Raw genomic sequence first — 19913 nt, forward strand, 5'->3', positions numbered from 1 at the left:
CGAAATTGTGTGAAGGAAGAAAAAACGTTAAATATAAAAGTTAAAACAAATGAAATTGCAGCGATCATAAGAATGTTCCAAAGAGTTGCTTTTGTTTTGTCCACGCCAATATCGGGTTAGTTGACTTTATCATACATTATTCTTTTTATAAAAACTAGCTGGCCCAGTCCGCATTGCCGGTCCGAAGTTTTAGTCTTTAATGCATAGTTTTTAAAGCATAATAATTCACAAATCTGGCTCACATAAGTGATACAATTTTTAGTATAAATGATGACACGATTAAATAGAAATAAATACGTCTTTTAAAAAACCTGATCCTATTTTCAGTAAGAGGTTTTAATTTTATAGTTAAAAATTTAAATAATATAGCATATATATTAAAAAGTATACATTAACTGTTTATAATAGGCCCATGTAAGATGGTTCTCTACCCCCAAAGTAGCCTAAACACACATTTTAAGTCAAATCGATTCGAAAAAATAATCAAAACCCTCGAAATAGGTAAAATCAGGTGGTACTTTTATATGAGCCCTACTCCGAAACATTGACATTGAAAAATTCTCGCGAAGAGGTCTATTACCAGAAGCTAGATGCCAAATAAGGGCAAAATCAATTGAAAAATGCGACCAAGTCCCTTGTAATAGCTAAAATCACCGGATACCTTGACATAAGAGTTATAATGTAGCATGGCCCTATACTTATAATTATTTGAAAGAGTTTGTTTTTCTTTCTAAAATCTCAAATTACCAATTTGAAAGGGGCTATATCACAATGTAGACCAACCTGATACAAATTTTGTACAAATGATTCCTCATGTTAACCCTAGGATTGTATCACATTTAAAACATTATCGTAACTTTTGCGGAGTATAGGGCCAAATCTTTGCGGCCCCTTGTGTATGGTTAAGCTATATAAAATGGACTCTAAAAAATTTAGATCCGGAAACCGAAAAATTTCCTGACCCCAAGATTGCCTGCGGCGCAGTGTAATAACTGACGATAGCGCATAGTGCCCGTATAACGTTATCTATGATTTATGGTTACTTTTAAGGGTTCGGAAGAATTTCCGAGTATATGAATCTTTTTCTTACTATATTTTCAATTCACTCCACTATTTTGTATTGTCCACATATTACAGTTCCTCTTCATATTCGGTATTTCACTGATTGAAGTCCCAATAAAGTTTGCATTTTGAGTTCTCATTGGATGGAGTATTTCCATATCTAATCAAAATTGAAAATTTTGGTATGGCAACCATATAACAGCATGTATAGAAAATATGCAAACTTTCTCGATTTTCTCGGTTTTTATACCCTACACCACAAGGTGGTCAGGGTATTATGTCTTTGTGCACTTGTTTGTCGGCCCCGCCCGACTTTAAGACTTTCTTTACTGGTTTTTTTTTTTTTTTCAATAAGTATTTTCAATTCCAAAAGGAATTCTGAAACAATTCTACACAAAATTCCATATCATAATAGAACAGTCATTTCTTTCAGTTCCGTGATTTTTCTGTAATTACAAATAACCAAAAGAAAATTTGAGTCAAATCGGCCCAGACCAGTAGGCGCGGTCATTTCCTCAGTCCCCAATTAAGTGATAATTTTAAGACCGATATCTTCATTATTAGGCATTCATTATTTGGGCGTCAAAAAAGGCGTGGTCAATATTTTTTCTTTAAAAACCTAACTCGGGGTATAACGAACGTTTGTACAAAAAATTATGCAAATCGGTGCAGCCGTTCTCAACTGATCCCATTACCAACAAAACATCATTGTCAATGCTGTCAATTGTTCAACTTTTGAATGTGTTTTACGTGTGTGGCAAAAGTCTCCTAAGTACGTCAAAATTTAGGTAACGCTGTATGATGATAATCATTTTAGTTTAGTTTATTTCATACAAGGTAATGCAAGAAGCTGTATTTAGCCAAAAATATACATTACAAATAAATACAATATGTCAATATAGAAAATTAATTTCAATTTTGTGATATAAAATTACTGTATCACACTGGTGGCCAAAACTAAAGCAATTGAAATTACAAATAAAATTAATGCCCAGCAACTTTTTTAAAAATTAAGATAACTCTTTATTTTTAAGTACTGCTACATAAGAACAGTTAGTAGAAGAACATTCCATATCTGTCCAACCCTAACAATAAATGATCGTTCCACCACTAAGGAGTGAAATCGTGGAATAACAATCTATATATAACGTTTTAATGCGAAAAACATAACTGGTGCACAATACATCCGGAGAGTTAGATTGAATAATTTAAAAGAATAAAATTAATAAACTTTGTTTAGCATATGTATTGAAAGGCAAACCTAAAAATAGTAGCGAGTAGTTTGAGACGAGAGCGTAACGTTTTAGCCGATAAACGCATCATAAAAATATATTATGGAGTTTCACAATATTTTTAATGATCTCTTGACAAGTTCTAAATACAACCTCAATGCAATAACTAATTCTGGACATAAGTAAAGAAAAACGTAATTGCTTTCGAACACATTGATGCAAATACATGTTATTACAATACAATTGACGCAATGTAGACATATCAACCGCATAGAGAAAATGAATATAGCTACCAAAATTAATCTTATTGTCAAGGATACAACCCAAACATGTCATCTCGCCAACACATACTATGCTAGACTCATTCATATTACTTTGAAGGCTAGGACTTATTATACATCTCAATGATTTAAAAACCATATATTTAGATTTGTCCACATTAACAGAGAAGTTGTTGGCTATAAGCCAATGATTGACAATCTCTATAGTGGAGTTAATAGCACCCCACCAATAATACCTACTCGAAAGAAGATGTTCCATTAAGGCACACAAATTGAGATCGGTCATACAGATACGAATATATTAATTTACAAGCAGTGCTACAGAACTGAAAGTTATTCCTCAACTTTTGTATCAACAACACATCATCGACCCTGTCAAAAGCTTTCGATAAATCTAGAACTACGAGTACACCAAAACTGCCAGCATCAATAGCCTCCCTTATTCGTATTCGTATCCGTATTCGTGAGATGAAGCGAGTGACAGTGCTATAAGCACGCCTGAATCCGCACTGAAAATTGCTCAGTAACTTTTAATACTTTGTTCTTGGGAATGGGAACCATACATTTTCCAATAAGAAGGAAAGTTAGGTGTCATCAAAATGGTATTGAAAAATCGCACAAAATAGGCAGATAAATAAGAATAGACAAGTTTTAGAAATTTTACAGGAATTCCATCTGATCCAAATGCTTCGGACGTAAACGCACCTAAGGCACGAATAAGGTCATTATAAAACACGCAGTTAAATGAAAAAGAATGACCTTAGTCTTGGTACCTAGTAAGATCCACGGGTCTTGGTCCCAAGGAGGTGAGAGGCTGAACAAAAAATTCCTTGAGATCATTAACGTCAAATGTATTCTCAAAAAAACCGCCAGCACCTATCTTTTTCCACATTTCAGTGCAATTCAGACCTGCAAACATATTAAAGTAGAATTTTCTCCTTTTTTTCTTTAAAACTGATTTGGTTTTGTTTGTGTATACACAAAAAATTGTCCAATTTGCCGGCAAAGGCTGTCTAAGATACTCATGATATGGCAATCAGGTAATGATCGAGATAACACAACTTCTCTAGAATTCAACCAGCCATCTAAGCAGATTGACTGCTCCACATTCTGCACGGTTAACGAGGATGCCTCCACCCGAATAAGAGGAGAGTATCACAGTTCGCCAGACTTAACCATAGTGTCACCCGGTCTAATAAATGACTCAGACCATCTACCGATAATCGTCTCCATAAGCAGGTCGCCCGATCTCATAACATCTGAACGCCGCACTTTCCTTAACCATGTTAAAGTTCACTGGCCATAGTTCAGAGAATTCACCAACTGCTGCTTCAGAGAACTGCCCAACCCTGCTGATGTTCGGGTAACAGAAAGGATTTTCCGAAACATCATCAAAGCTGCAGCCGCTCGCTATATACCTGCTGGTCGAATACCCGAGATAAGACCAAACTTTCCACCAGATGGTACAGGAGCATAAGAGGAAAAAGTCGCTAGACCATCTGAAGTGTTGCAACATTGGAACCGATGATAGGACCTCAGTCATTTTAACGACGTAACGGAGACTGATCCGAAAAGGTGCGCGGGCTAGGACAAGAATGTTGGCAACCTTGTTGTGATTAGTGTCAAAAAATTGTGGTGCTCCGTGCTTTTGAAAAAATTATTAGTTATATGTTTTATTAAATTAATTAATCTGGTAAAAAAAAAAACCAACCATTAAAGTGTTCAATAGTGATTTTGTAACTCAAAGTGATAATTGGTGTAGTGTTTTAACATCTTGTTTTGTCTTTTAAAGTAATATCAATTTTCAAATTGTGTAGTTGTACATTCTCCTTTTATTCTCTTTCTTTTGTTACATTAGCTAATTAGTTGTTGTAACATATCGTCTTGTTTTGTTTGTCATCTCATAAGAGTTGCCAACATTTAAAAAAAGAATTTAAAAAAGAATAAAATAAATAAATAAAAAAAATCCAACTACAGATCTAATCTTGAAAAATATAGCTGTAACTTGTGTATTAAAAAAGAAATAATTATAATTAAAATAAATAATAATTAAAATAAAAAATGTCGTGCCCTTTTACATTGTGTAATATTGTTGCACAGGATGAATTGTGTGTTACCTGTTGGTTTTGTCTTAATTAATGGCATCCAAAATGTGCTAGGATTAATGCAAAAGTTGTAGACACAATTAGAAATAATGTTGGCGTTCGTTGGTGTTGTGTGCAACGTAGGAAACTCTCTGCAGACTTTTATGATTTTGTAAAGGATTTGCAGTCGGAATTGACATCGATGAAAAAAGATTTTTCCTCACTATCACTCCGATTTGAGAATTTCTCTACATTGTTTGAGAAATACCAAGAATTTGATGAGTTTGTGTCGCCACCGTCAGTTTCTGGCCAGAAACGCAAAAGGGCTGCGAAAAAGGCACCAACTAAGGGAATGCCTAGTCGTAAAGCAATAGTTTCTGTGGAGAACACTGTTCCACAACCGGTTTCAGTTAATATCACTGAAACAACTGAGACTGGACGTGAACAGTCGTATGCCAGTGTTGTTACACACCCAGTTCCGGTAGATAACAGCGGTATAGGTAAAGGGGTAAATAATACTGAAGTTATGAGTATTGATAGTGAGGTTTCTAAGAAAACCTCACAATCTATTACTTCCTTCACTCATCACTAGTGATCGTCCCGAGACTGCTACTGGCAAAACTCAACCTGTCCAAAGATTATTATCTATGGCTCCCGCCATGAAAATGATATTTGCAAAAAGATTTGCGTCAGAAACAACGGTCGATGACATAATCTATTATATAAAATCAAAAATTGAGGGAGATTACTTTTTGAGATGTTATAAGCTCCGATCTACATTTTCTGAAAGTAGATCTTCTTTCAAAACCGTTGTGCCTAAAAATATTTTCGTACAGTTGATTTTAAAAGAATTTTGGCCTGCTAGGGCATTTATTATAGAATTTGTGGAGAGATCCGATAATTTAGCTCATTTGCCTCTTAGACCAGATTCGGTGCCAAAAAACTAAATGACTCATTTTCTATTTGCTATCAGAATGTAAGGGGGCTTAATACAAAATTAACCAGTTTATATACTGATAGCATTGGTTTCAATTATAATGTATTGGTTTTCTCCGAAACTTGGTTAAAAACATCTATATTAAATAGTGAAATTTTATGTTCAAAATATCAAATATTTAGAAAAGTTCGTGTTTGTAAGAAAGGTGGTGGCGTCCTTATTGCAGTTGATACCAAATATACCACTAATTTAATTGATCTAAATGATTTTCTTGATATAGAATTTGTTGGTGTTTCCATTGAATTGGGTATATCTAAATTGTTTGTAACTTGCTCTTATATTCCCCCTTCATCTTCACTTGATATTTATAATCAACATTTATCAGCAATAAATTTGATCACTGAAAAATTGAAAGATTCCGATCGCATTCTGATCCTTGGTGATTTTAATATGCCTTCCATTAGGTGGCTTCCAATGCCAGATTCTGAAGCTTTGATTCCTTTGCCATCCGAAATGAACAGTACCCAGTATACATTTGATGTTATAAATAGTTTGTGTGACTTAAATCTTTATCAAATAAACAGTGTGAAACATTCCCTCGGCAAAATTCTTGATTTGGCGTTTGTAAATATAACACAGCATTTTGATATATTCAGAATTCCTCCAATATGCATCCAACTTTATATATCTCCATGACTCACAGTTATGTAATTGAAGAAAGTCAGTCCGACTCATTTAAAACTGTCCTTAATTACAAAAAAACTAATTTTCGAAAATGTAATACCCTCATTTCCTCCGTAAATTGGGCTTCTGTGTGCCTGTGTAACAGCCATAAAGATTTAGAATATGTAATTGATAAATTTTATGATATTTTAAATAGATTTAAACTGGAATGTGTTCCAACCACTAGAGTTAAAAATTCAAATAAATATCCATGGATAACCTCTGAGTTATCAAGTTTAAAAAAAAAAACTCTAATAATAAGCTTTTTCGTAAATATAAAAAATCAGGCTTAACAATAGACTACATTAATTACTCTGTTGCTAGATCTAAATATACTTTAGAGTCTCGTAGATTGTATAATCTTTACCTAGACAAGATTAAAAATAATTTTAAATCCAATCCTAAATCTTTTTATGATTTTGTTAATCTAAAACGAAAAGTTTCCTCAAAGCCCTCAGTATTGAAATATAACAATCAAGAATTTGTCACAGGCACAGATATTGCTGAATGTTTCGCAGATTTTTTTGCCACAACCTATTCCAGAACATCTTGCCAAATTAAAGATTCGTATCCTTATAAGTTATCACAGGCTGATCAAATTTTTATGCCTTTTCTACAACGTCAGGATGTGTCCAATAGTCTGCGTAGTTTAAAATCGATTAAATGTCCAGGACCGGATGGCATACCTAATATAATTCTTAAATATTGTTCAGAAACATTAGCACTTCCGTTAACTATATTGTTTAATTATTCACTTAAATTTGGTCACTTTCCTACTTTCTGGAAAAAATCTTACATTATACCTTTACATAAGTCTGGTAGTCTTACTAATGTGTCAAATTATAGAGGAATTGCAAAATTAAGTGCCATACCAAAATTGTTTGAAAAATTAATTACTGCAGTAATTTCACAGAAAATTCAATCTATATTGAGTCCATATCAGCATGGTTTTCGTAGTGGTCTTTCAACTACAACAAATCTTATACAATTTACGTCAACAGTAATAAAAGGATTTGTTCAACGTAAACAAACTGATACAATTTATACTGATTTTATTAAAGCTTTTGATAGGGTTAACCATGAACTCCTAATATATAAATTAAATTATATGGGTTTCAACACAAACTTAGTAAAATGGATATCATCTTACTTAAAAGATAGATCACAACTATTTTTGTTTGAAGGGTATCTATCCAAAACGATTAACGTTCCATCGGGTGTTCCGCAAGAAAGTCACCTTGGACCGGTCCTCTTTTCTTTATTTAACAACGATTTACCTAATTCCATAAATTACTCGAAATTGTTAATGTACGCAGATGATGTTAAATTATTCATTTCCCATAATTGTGATAAACGAGCTAGTTTACTTCAAAACGATTTAGATAGCCTTTTTAAATTTAAGCAAATGTAAACATATGTGCTTCTCCAGATCTTCTTCTCTGATATTACAATATAATATTGACGGTCATTCATTATCAACTGTAGATTCATTTGGCGATCTAGGCCTCTTGATGGATCCAAAATTAAATTTTAATAGCCATGTAATAACAATGGTAAATAAAGCAAATGGTGTTTTAGGTTTTGTTAAACGGGGGGCCAAAGAATTTTCTGATCCATATATAACAAAACAGTTATTTACGTCTCTTGTTAGACCTATATTGGAATATGGTTCTGTTGTATGGGATCCTCAATATGCAATATACTCAGAAAAAATAGAATCCGTGCAAAAACAATTTCTGCTATTTGCTATACGAGGTTTACATTGGAATAGTGATTTTGTTTTGCCTTCTTATGCTAGCAGGCTAAAATTAATTAGATTGCCTACACTTAAAAGCAGACGTATTATGTTGAACTCCATGTTTGTACTAAAAATATTAAATGGTAATATACCTTCAGATTTCCTAATCTCATCTATTAGAATTAATGTTCCGTTTAGATCTAGTAGATACTACCAATTATTATATACCGATTTTCACCGCACGAATTATTCAATGGGCGACCCTCTTAGTAAAATGTGTGTTGACTTTAATTATGTGTATTGTAATGTAGATTTTTGTATGAGTTTAGAAGTTATTAAATCTAGAATAATTTTATTTTTAAACAATTAACATACATGTTTTATTATTTTTGTATGAGTTTAGAAGTTATTAAATCTAGAATAATTTTATTTTGAAACAATTAACATATATGTTTTATTATTTGACAAACTAGCTGATGAATTAGATTCTGTAGCTGGTTTTCAATTTCCTACTGAATTCCCATTATGATGCGCATCATGATGTGTACGCGATCCCTCCGTAAAGGGAGGTCGCCCCCTCGGTCGGCAGGGGTGGGAATGTGAGGCGTGGGAACGTTTGAAGAAAAAAAAAAGAGAACTACGTCGTATCAGATCTCTTCCCGTCGAGGAGGAACTACCACAGTTTACGTTGGGTGATGTCAAATGTCATCCGTAACGCTAAATCATCCAAAGCGTTAGGCCCGGACGGAATCTCAATTAGTCGCTAGCCACCCAAATAGTGCCCGAAACCGGGTGGTCCCGCTACTGAAGCCAGGCAAGGATGCCAGTAAAGGCGAATCGTATAGACCGATTTCGCTTTTGTCGCCAGTAGCTAAGTCTCTTGAGACTTTACTCCTCCCCAGCATTAGAGGAAGCTATCCAGCTGCCAACCATCAGCACGGATTCCGTCCACAACAGCATTACACGCCATTTCCACACATGTTAGTAGAGGACTGAACCAGAACAGGTCGTGTGACAGAACAGTGTTGGTTGCCCTTGACCTAGCAAAGACATTTGATACGGTCAATAATGCCATACTGTTTGAGGACGTGCTGAGAACCACCCTGCGGCCAAGTTTGAAACGTTGGATAATCATTGATATGTGTTGACGCCAGTCGTACGTGGAATTTCTGAACAAGAATAAGCCAACTACGACATCATTTAAAGCAAGTATTTGCAAATCTGCTTTGCAAAAGAGTGTAAGACTAGTTAGATACTGAAAAATTCGGTTTTGTAGAACCCGATAAAAATAGGATTTTATCCGAATTTTCGGGTCGGGTTTTGTATCCGACACTTTTTTGGGGGAAATCAATACTTCCCGAGATATAGGGTTCCAAATTCCAAAAAATACCCATTTTTTACCTTGCTAGTTTCTAAAATGTAGCTTCAGGTAGGTTTTTGTACCCTGACTACAACAACAAAGCAGTTTCGGGAAGTAGGTCCATTCTTCCCAAAATATAAAGTTCCAAAACAAAGGGCTTGAGATTTTCTCTGGGTATGTCCAACACCGTCTTCGCGAACCAAAGTTTACATGAATTTAATATTTTTTAAATAACCGACAAAATATAAGGAAGGTACTTTTTATACCCTCCACCATACTATGGAGGGTATATTAACTTTGTCATTCCGTTTGTAACTCCTCGAAATACTCATATCAGACCCAACAAAGTATATATATTCTTGATCAGCGTAAAATTCTAAGTCGATTTAGCGATGTCCGTCTGTCTGTCTGTCCGTCTGTCTGTCTGTCCGTCTGTCTGTCTGTCTGTCTGTCCGTCTGTCTGTCTGTCCGTCTGTCTGTTGTAATCACTCTATCTTTCGAATGAATTTAGATAGGTGGCTAAAATTTTGCACACATGTTTATTTTTCCAGTAGGCAGGTTAGGTTCGTAAATGGCCAGGTACTTCCCTATATTCGGTATTTTGATGATTTTAGCGAAATTATTCACGGGAATTGTTTCAAATTTGGTATTTGAAGTTCAAAATGGATACTACACCCTAAGACGGAAAATTATCCGTGCAGGTCCACGTCTTCGTATAGCCCCCATATAACGGTACCTCCCGATATTCGGTATTTTGACGATTTTAGCGACATTATTCAAGGGAATTGTTTCAAATTTGGTATTTGAAGTTCAAAATGGATACTACACCCTAAGACAGAAAATTGTCTGTGCAGGTCCACGTCTTCATATAGCCCCTATATAACGGTACCTCCCTATATTCGGTATTTTGATGATTTTAGCGACATTATTCACCGGAATTGTTTTAAAATTGGTATTTGAAGTTCGTTATGGCAACTCCAGTCTGTGACAGAAAATTGTCTGTGCGGGTCCAGGTCTTCGTATAGCCCCCATATAACGGTACCTCCCTATATTCGGTATTGTGATGATTTTAGCTACATTATTCACCGTTTATTTCAAGTTTCGAATTTGAATATGGTAATGGCTTATGACAAACAATGACTATGTATGTCCACGTCGTATAGACCCCAAAATAACGGCTATATTCGGCATTTTTAAAATTTTAACAGAATTTTTTAAGGATTTTTTTTGTGGAAAATTTCCAAATTCGTTGCAAATGGTGGAGGGTATTAAAAGTTCGGCCCGGCCGAACTTACTGCTTTTTAACTTGTTAAAATATAATTTTAATATAAGATTTTGGCCATGTTGGCTTATTTATATTGAATTGTATGAAATAAATGAAATGAAACCCTATATTTCGGGTCCACACCCACCTCCCGAAAATGTTTTGTTGTTGTAATCAGAATACAAAAACCAAACACTTTTGTGAAGTTTTTATTTCGATAAATGGTTTATAAATAACAAAATCAAAAAGGAAATTTTTGGAACTTTGGAACCCTATATCTCGGGAATTATTGATTTTCCCCCAAAAAATGTATGTGGCTGTGATTAGGATAACAAGACCTATCTTCGGTAAAAATTTCAGAATTTTCCGCCAGCTAGAGCTAAACTCGTTTAAAGTCAAATTTATTTTACCCGTAAAACTAACTCCGGAAAAAATTAAATCGAAGAAGTTTTACTAGAGTTGGAGCCAGAGATGGGCATAATGCAGTGTATTTTCAGTGCACTTATAATTTCACTATCACTATTCATTTAGTGGCAGTGCAATTTTTAATTTCACTAGCACTAAAGGGTTAGTGGTAGTGAAAAATTAAATTGCACTACCACTAATCATTTAGTGATATTTAAAAAAATTGCACTAAATTAGTGGTATTTCATAAAAAATAGCACTAAATTTGTGCTATTGAAAAATAATAAAAGTTTATGAATATGTACTATATATTCTGGATTGCTGTTCGATATTCACTTCAGTAAACTTCACTGATATAATACTTATATACAGTGTTATTTTTTGGCTTCGCTAAAATTTAGTGGTAGTGCAGTTTTTTTTTTTTAAATATCACTTAATTTAGTGGTAGTTCTATTAAAATTTCACTACCACTAAAATTTAGTGGTAGTGCATTTTTTTAAATATCACTGAATGGTTAGTGGTAGTGCAATTTTAATATTAAAAATTTTAATATTAAAAATTGCACTACCACTAACTTTTTAATTCCTAGTGCACTAAAAATTTAGTGCAATATGCCCAACACTGGTTGGTTTTTTCGTTTCCGTTATTTGACCCGAAAGTTCGGATACAACATCCGGTTCATTTGAAAGATTATGACCAACAAGTGGTCATATGATAGGGTTGTTGGAACTGGTTCCGGAGTAATGCAACAAATTGTATATTTTTATAACTGTAATTTTTTAAAAACACCTAAAAACTCGAAAATATAGGATTTAAAGATTTACACGCTAGATTATAACCTACACTCTTTCCAAAATGGTAACATATGTGCTGATGTCTCTGATAGTTAAAAAAATAGGCTTAACTCTAGTAAAAACTCTTCAATTTTTTCGAAGTGGTAGGTATTTTTACCCTGATCCCGGGAAACTATTTTTTTCTTGGGGGACGGACCCGGGACCCCAGATTTTCGACCCCAAAGTCCGGGTTCAAGACCCCGACTCGACCGGATCCAGTTAACCGATATAGACAATATAGGTACGCGAAATAAACCTTTTTTACTGAAAACATAATTTTAATAAACTGGTTAGAATCGGGTTATGCGGATGGAAAAACCCATATCTCTGGCCCCAAAAAAAGTATTAGCACAAATTGTAGCATTTCGAAAGGTAAGAGTACCAGCTATATAATTGGCCCTTTTTGGACTTTTGGGGGCTTTTATAAAAAATCCGGGCTATTGACAATAACTTCCGAATCGTGACCACTTATCCACTTGTGACCACTTGTTGGATAGGTATTTTCATAAGCTTTCCAACGATACTTATATTGTCTATATAATAGGGGCCGTGTCCAGGCAAGATCTTGATCCCGGATTTTCGGGTCAAAAATCTGGGGTCCCGGGTCCGTACCCCAAGAAAAAAATAGTTTCCCGGAATCAGGGTAAAAATACTTACCTCTAGGAAAAATTTCGAAAAAATCAAAGAGTTTTTACTAAACTAGAGTTGTTCCAAAAAATATTATTGCTGGACATCATGAAATTGAGATTTTCTCTACTATGTATCTAACCTATTATAATTAGCGGGCCTTCGGCCGGGGATTGTGATTTTGTCCCCTGGGGTATATCCAACACCGGCAAGGCGATCCATAGTTTTTCCCAATTGCACTTTAAATTAGAACACGGCAAACCACTTTAAATATTAAACAAACTAATACTGTGCCTAAAATGGACATCTTACCTGCAAAGATCTGACTGCACACCACAGAACACGCTCTCCACCACCACCAGCATTACAATACGGATGGAAAATACCAACATTTACAACATTCACATTTCGATCCGCAAGTTTAGACTTCCTGGACTGCAAATATTTCCGCAGGCAATATAACGCCAGTCCTAATACAATCACAAATAACGCCACTAGCCCGTTTAAAATATATAATCTATAAAATTTGTTAGTAATATACAAAATATTAGGAATGGTTAGTAACTTGCATTTTTAAAAACATTCTTCTCCCAGTCAGAATAGAAACAATTATATTCTGTCATCAGCATTATATTTACAGGTCAAGCACAGCGTTGCCACTGCGTTAAACGAAAAATCAAAATGAGCTCTACACAAGGTAGATGTCATAGTAGCCTTGGGGATGCCCATGACAGAAGAATACAGGTAGATGCATCAACGCTTGGGAGCATGGCCCAATTATAAGGTCTTCCTTCGAGCGAATTAATCTAAAAGCAGCTGTTATTTTACCAGATGAAATGTCAAAATTCATGCTTGAGGCGAAAATAAATATTTTCGCCTTCACAGAAGATTTTTGTGGCGAATATGTTTGTTGTCATTTTTTGTATGTATAACACATCGACGCAGCTGCTGGGACAATGAATCGTCAAATCGAATTTGAAATTAAAAATGTTAAACGAAAAATTGTTGATATTTGTAAAAATTGCATATCATAACAACCTCCAATTTGCGTTGGATTTAAAAAACGTATAAAAATCTACTTATTTTTCACAAAACATTTTAACAATTTTGACATATCAATGTTCCCAAGCATTGCAATAATTTTTTGAATAATTTTTCATTTTAAATTTTTATCTTAAAAATTGGTTTGGCAGTTCTTTGCCACAGCAGCTATGCAATGCGACTACCTGAATTCTTCTACCATCGTTTTGAAGTTTATTTTTGTTGCAGCGAATTCAAATTTAATTGACAGATCGTCTGGTAATCAGCTGAGCTGGAAGGCGGGCCTTATACTTGGATCATGCTTGGGAGCATTCATGGTAGAAGACATATCAATGTTCCCAAGCGTTGTTGCATCTACCTATATTCTTGTACCATGGGAGCATTTATAGTCAAAAAAATTTAAACGTTTTTTCAAATATAAGTAGATTTATGTTTTCTTATACGACATCATTCGGAGGTTATTATAATCCGTGTTTTTCAACAATTTTTGCAAATTTATATAATTTTTCATTCAACATTTTCAATTCCAAAATTGGTTTGACAGTTCATTGTCCAAGCAGCTGTGTCGACGCGTCTACCTATATTCTTCTACCATGGGGATGCCCGTGGAACCATTATAAGGGGTTCCTTCGAGCGAATTAATCTAAAAACAGTTGTCATTTTACTAGATGAAATGTCAAAATTAATGCTTGAGAGAAGAATTTTATGGCGAACACGTTTCCTGTCTTTTTTTGTATGTATAACACATGGTAGAAAAAAAAGGTAGACGCATCGACGTAGTTGCTAGGACAATGAACTGACAAACTAACTTTGAAATTAAAAATTTTGAATGAAAAATTGTTGATATTTATAAGAATTGTTGAATAATGCATATCATAACAACCTCAGATTAGTGCCGTATAAGAAAACTTATAAAATGTACTTATTAAAAAATTTTTAACAATTTTGACATATAAATGTTCCCAAGCGTTGATGCATCTACCTATATTCTTCTACCATGGTATAACAGCTCTACTGCATAGTAGATATGTAAATATAAAAAAAAAAAATTTTCAAAAATAAGAACATTTTATAATTTTTTTTATACGACTCCAATCGTAGGTTGTTGATATGTATTTCTTAACAATTTTTGGAAATTTGAATAACTTTTAATTTAAAATTTTCAATTGAAAAATTGGTTTGACAGTTCATTGTCCCAGCAGCTATGCGCTGTGACTACCTGTATTCTTCTACTATAGTTTTGAAGTTTGTTTTGGTTGCAGCGATATCAAATTTAATTGACAAATCGTGTGGTAATCAGCTGAGCTGGAAGGGGGACGTTATACTTGGATCATGGGGATGCCACTTCGATAAAAGCTACGTTATTTTGTAGCGTTTCCACTGCACTTGCAAGAATCTACTAGTTGTGCATTTTTTTTCGATATCAATAGGGAAACCAATATATGCTCTGTTCCATAACTGCAAGAATGTAAAAGTTTGTATTACGATAACTGATTTTTCATTTATGATATCAAAAAAAAAAAAATGCAAAACTAGTAAATACTTGCAGGTTCTGGAACTTAGCAATTGGCAAAAGCAAACTCTCAAAATTAAAAATGAAAATTTCCTCCTTTATAATGTGCGAACAACTTGTGTTTTGTACAAATATGTCATGGTAGAATTAAGAAGGTAAAGTTATGCAATCTTATGCAAGCCACACACGATACAACTGGTTGTACAACATGGAGAGTACTCAAATTGTGTGTTTTGGTCACAAACGATGAAGCTTAGTGTACAACCTCTTTGTACAACTTCACTTTTCGTAGAGTTTGTTTGAGTTAAGATGACACCGAAAAAAAGCATGCTCTATAATTCACTCAATAGCTTTTATTTGTTATTAATTTTTGAAATTATATTTTAAAAATTGAAATTCCATTTTATATACACATTAAAATCACACATTTGATTGGATTTCGTATTGTTGTGATGTGCGAAACAATGGTGTTGCCTCTTCAAAAATTAATCCAAAATGAAATTGTAAGCGACATGCCCACAAACATTACAATCGGTTGGTACAACATGCCAAATATCAAAAAATTTTGATTTTTTGTACAACCGAGACACAACTTCTTACAACCGGGCCAAAAACGATACAATCTGCAATACAACCTATCTAAGTTGTACAATCAGCTGTATTGTGTGTGGCTTGCATTATGTTTACAAGTTTTTTTTTTCAAAATTATTCACTTGGAAATTGTACGTACACAAATCAGACATGAGAACCATTTTTCCATGCAATAACATTTGACAAGCTTTGTTACAGAAAATGGAAAAATGGGAATGCTTATTTTAAATCACTTTACCTCTAATTTTACAATGAAAAGTGCGAATACATAGAAGGCTTTTTTATGGGATTAAATCTACGGCTGGCTTCTTCGTAAAAGAGCACCGGAGTTCTAGGTTAATTTAGTTCAATTTCAGAACCTAATTTTTACTTTCTCACCCTTCGCTCTCTTGTTTTTTACAAAAGCAGCCGAACACGTTTCCTGTCTTTTTTTGTATGTATAACACATGGTAGAAAAATAAAGGTAGACGCATCGACGTAGTTGCTAGGACAATGAACTGACAAACTAACTTTGAAATTAAAAATTTTGAATGAAAAATTGTTGATATTTATAAAAATTGTTGAATAATGCATATCATAACAACCTCAGATTAGTGCCGTATAAGAAAACTTATAAAATGTACTTATTAAAAAATGTTTAACAATTTTGACATATAAATGTTCCCAAGCGTTGATGCATCTACCTATATTCTTCTACCATGGTATAACAGCTCTACTGCATAGTAGATATGTAAATATAAAAAAAAAAATTTTCAAAAATAAGAACATTTTATAATTTTTTTTATACGACTCCAATCGTAGGTTGTTGATATGTATTTCTTAACAATTTTTGGAAATTTGAATAACTTTTAATTTAAAATTTTCAATTGAAAAATTGGTTTGACAGTTCATTGTCCCAGCAGCTATGCGATGTGACTACCTGTATTCTTCTACTATAGTTTTGAAGTTTGTTTTGGTTGCAGCGATATCAAATTTAATTGACAAATCGTGTGGTAATCAGCTGAGCTGGAAGGGGGACGTTATACTTGGATCATGGGGATGCCACTTCGATAAAAGCTATGTTATTTTGTAGCGTTTCCACTGCACTTGCAAGAATCTACTGGTTGTGCATTTTTTTTTTCGATATCAATAGGGAAACCAATATATGCTCTGTTCCATAACTGCAAGAATGTAAAAGTTTGTATTACGATAACTGATTTTTCATTTATGATATCAAAAAAAAAAAAAAATGCAAAACTAGTAAATACTTGCAGGTTCTGGAACTTAGCAATTGGCAAAAGCAAACTCTCAAAATTAAAAATGAAAATTTCCTCCTTTATAATGTGCGAACAACTTATGTTTTGTACAAATATGTCATGGTAGAATTAAGAAGGTAAAGTTATGCAATCTTATGCAAGCCACACACGATACAACTGGTTGTACAACATGGAGAGTACTCAAATTGTGTGTTTTGGTCACAAACGATAAAGCTTAGTGTACAACCTCTTTGTACAACTTCACTTTTCGTAGAGTTTGTTTGAGTTAAGATGACACCGAAAAAAAGCATGCTCTATAATTCACTCAATAGCTTTTATTTGTTATTAATTTTTGAAATTATATTTTAAAAATTGAAATTCCATTTTATATACACATTAAAATCACACATTTGATTGGATTTCGTATTGTTGTGATGTGCGAAACAATGGTGTTGCCTCTTCAAAAATTAATCCAAAATGAAATTGTAAGCGACATGCCCACAAACATTACAATCGGTTGGTACAACATGCCAAATATCAAAAAATTTTGATTTTTTGTACAACCGAGACACAACTTCTTACAACCGGGCCAAAAACGATACAATCTGCAATACAACCTATCTAAGTTGTACAATCAGTTGTATTGTGTGTGGCTTGCATTATGTTTACAAGTTTTTTTTTTCAAAATTATTCACTTGGAAATTGTACGTACACAAATCAGACATGAGAACCATTTTTCCATGCAATAACATTTGACAAGCTTTATTACAGAAAATGGAAAAATGGGAATGCTTATTTTAAATCACTTTACCTCTAATTTTACAATGAAAAGTGCGAATACATAGAAGGCTTTTTTATGGGATTAAATCTACGGCTGGCTTCTTCGTAAAAGAGCACCGGAGTTCTAGGTTAATTTAGTTCAATTTCAGAACCTAATTTTTACTTTCTCACCCTTCGCTCTCTTGTTTTTTACAAAAGCAGCCGTAAAACGCCTTAAGTCATCGACTGGAAAAGAACAAAGGAGCGTAGGGCCAAAATCGAACTAAATCAACATAAAACACCTTTGTTCCTCTACAAAGAAGTGAGCCAATTGACTTTAACCAATCAACAAAAGCGTCTTATGTACCTTCATCTTTTACGTATAAATACACAAAAAATAAATAGAAATCCAAAAATTACCTATGAAAATATCTAATTAGAGAGAATTGATGTTGGAAAAGGTATTATGATATGTTTACCATTTTTTCGAAAATTATTAATTTGACATCTCATTGTCAAAATTTGTATTTATAAATCCATTGCAAATACACAAATCAGAGATGGGATGGGAATAAGGTAAATTACAGAAAATGTAGAGATGGGTATGCTTATTTGAAATGGCTTTACCTTCTTAATTTTACCATAGGAATTATCCATGGTAAAACTAAGAAGGTAAAGTAATTTCAAATAAGCATTCCCATCTCTGCATTTTCTTTAATTTACCTTGTCACATTTCACTAAATAAAAGCAGGTCCCCATCTCTGATTTGTGTATGTACGATGGATTTATAAATACAAATTTTGACAATGAGATGTTGTCAAATGAACAATTTTTGAATAAAAAAATGTAAACATATGATTGCATGACTTTACCTCTTTGATTCTTCATTTGTGTATACAATGGATTTATGTATATAGATTTTGACAATGAAATGTTGTCAAATACATAAATTTGAGCCCGTTTAAAATATATAATCTATAAAACTTGTTGGTAATATATAAAATATTAGGAATGGTTAGTAACTTGCATTTTTAAAAACATTCTTCTCCCAGTCAACTGCAATATTTATCAACCAGAAACAATTCTATTCTGTCATCACCATTATATTTACAAGCCAAGCATAGCGTTGCCACTGCGTTAAACGAAAATTCAAAATTAGCTCTACACAAGGTAGATGTCATATTAGCCTTGAGGATGCCCATGACAGAAGAATACAGGTAGATGCATCAACGCTTGGGAGCATTTATATGTCAACAAAATTTAAATGTTTTTTCAAATATAAGTAGATTTTTATATGTTTTCTTATACGACATCATTCGGAGGTTATTATAATCCGTGTTTTTCAACAATTTTTGCAAATTTATATAATTTTTCATTCAACATTTTCAATTCCAAAATTGGTTTGTCCCAGCATTGTCCCAGCAGCTGTGTCGACGCGTCTACCTATATTCTTCTACCATGGGGATGGCCATGGCCCAATTATAAGGTCTTCTTCGAGCGAATTAATCTAAAAACAGCTGTCATTTTACTAGATGAAATGTCAAAATTAATGCTTGAGAGAAGAATTTTATGGCGAATACGTTTGCTGTCAATTTTTTGTATGTATATGAACTGACAAACTGACTTTGAAATTAAAAATGTTGAATGAAAAATTGTTGATATTTGTAAAAATTGTTGAATAATGCATATCATAACAACCTCAGATTAGTGCCGTATAAGTAAGCTTATAAAATGTACTTATTAAAAAAAATTTTAACAATTTTCACAAATAAATGTTCCCAAGCGTTGATTGATCTACCTATATTCTTCTACCATGGTATAACAGCTCTACTGCATTGTAGATATGTAAAAATTTTTAAAATGTTTTTTTTTTTTTCAAAACTAAGTACATTTTATAAATTGTTTTATACGACTCCAATCGTAGGTTGTTGATATGTATTTCTTAACAATTTTTGGAAATTTGAATAACTTTCAATGTAAAATTTTCAATTGAAATTGGTTTGACAGTTCATTGGTAGTAATCAGCTGAGCTGGAAAGGGGACGTTCATGATCCAAGTATAAGGTCCCCCTTCCAGCTCAGCTGATTACCAGACGATCTGTCAATTAAATTTGAATTCGCTGCAACAAAAACAAACTTCAAAACGATGGTAGAAGTATACAGGTAGTCGCATTGCATAGCTGCTGGGGCAATGAACTGTCAAACCAATTTTGAAGTAAAAAATTTAAA

The 19913-nt window shown here is 33.5% G+C and overlaps 2 protein-coding genes across 2 annotated transcripts in view; one reads left to right on the forward strand and one right to left on the reverse strand.

The window, feature by feature from the left end:
* LOC101901555 (GDP-Man:Man(3)GlcNAc(2)-PP-Dol alpha-1,2-mannosyltransferase) overlaps nt 1-13239 on the reverse strand; it is a 119075-nt gene extending 105836 nt beyond the window's left edge. Inside the window, exons 1-2 of the mRNA XM_059129158.1 lie at nt 13116-13239; nt 12859-13063 (exon numbers count right to left, since the gene is read on the reverse strand). Of these exons, the coding sequence (XP_058985141.1) occupies nt 12859-13063; nt 13116-13129 (219 nt within the window). The 5' untranslated portion in view covers nt 13130-13239. The remainder of the gene's footprint in view (nt 1-12858; nt 13064-13115) is intronic.
* Nucleotides 1-19913, forward strand: part of LOC131805666 (uncharacterized) — a 241842-nt gene that overhangs the window by 198870 nt on the left and 23059 nt on the right. The gene's annotated exons all lie outside the window — the stretch shown is intronic.

This window comes from Musca domestica, unplaced genomic scaffold (assembly GCF_030504385.1).
Source record: "Musca domestica strain aabys unplaced genomic scaffold, Musca_domestica.polishedcontigs.V.1.1 6, whole genome shotgun sequence".
In the NCBI taxonomy this organism is placed as follows: Eukaryota; Metazoa; Arthropoda; class Insecta; order Diptera; family Muscidae; genus Musca; species Musca domestica.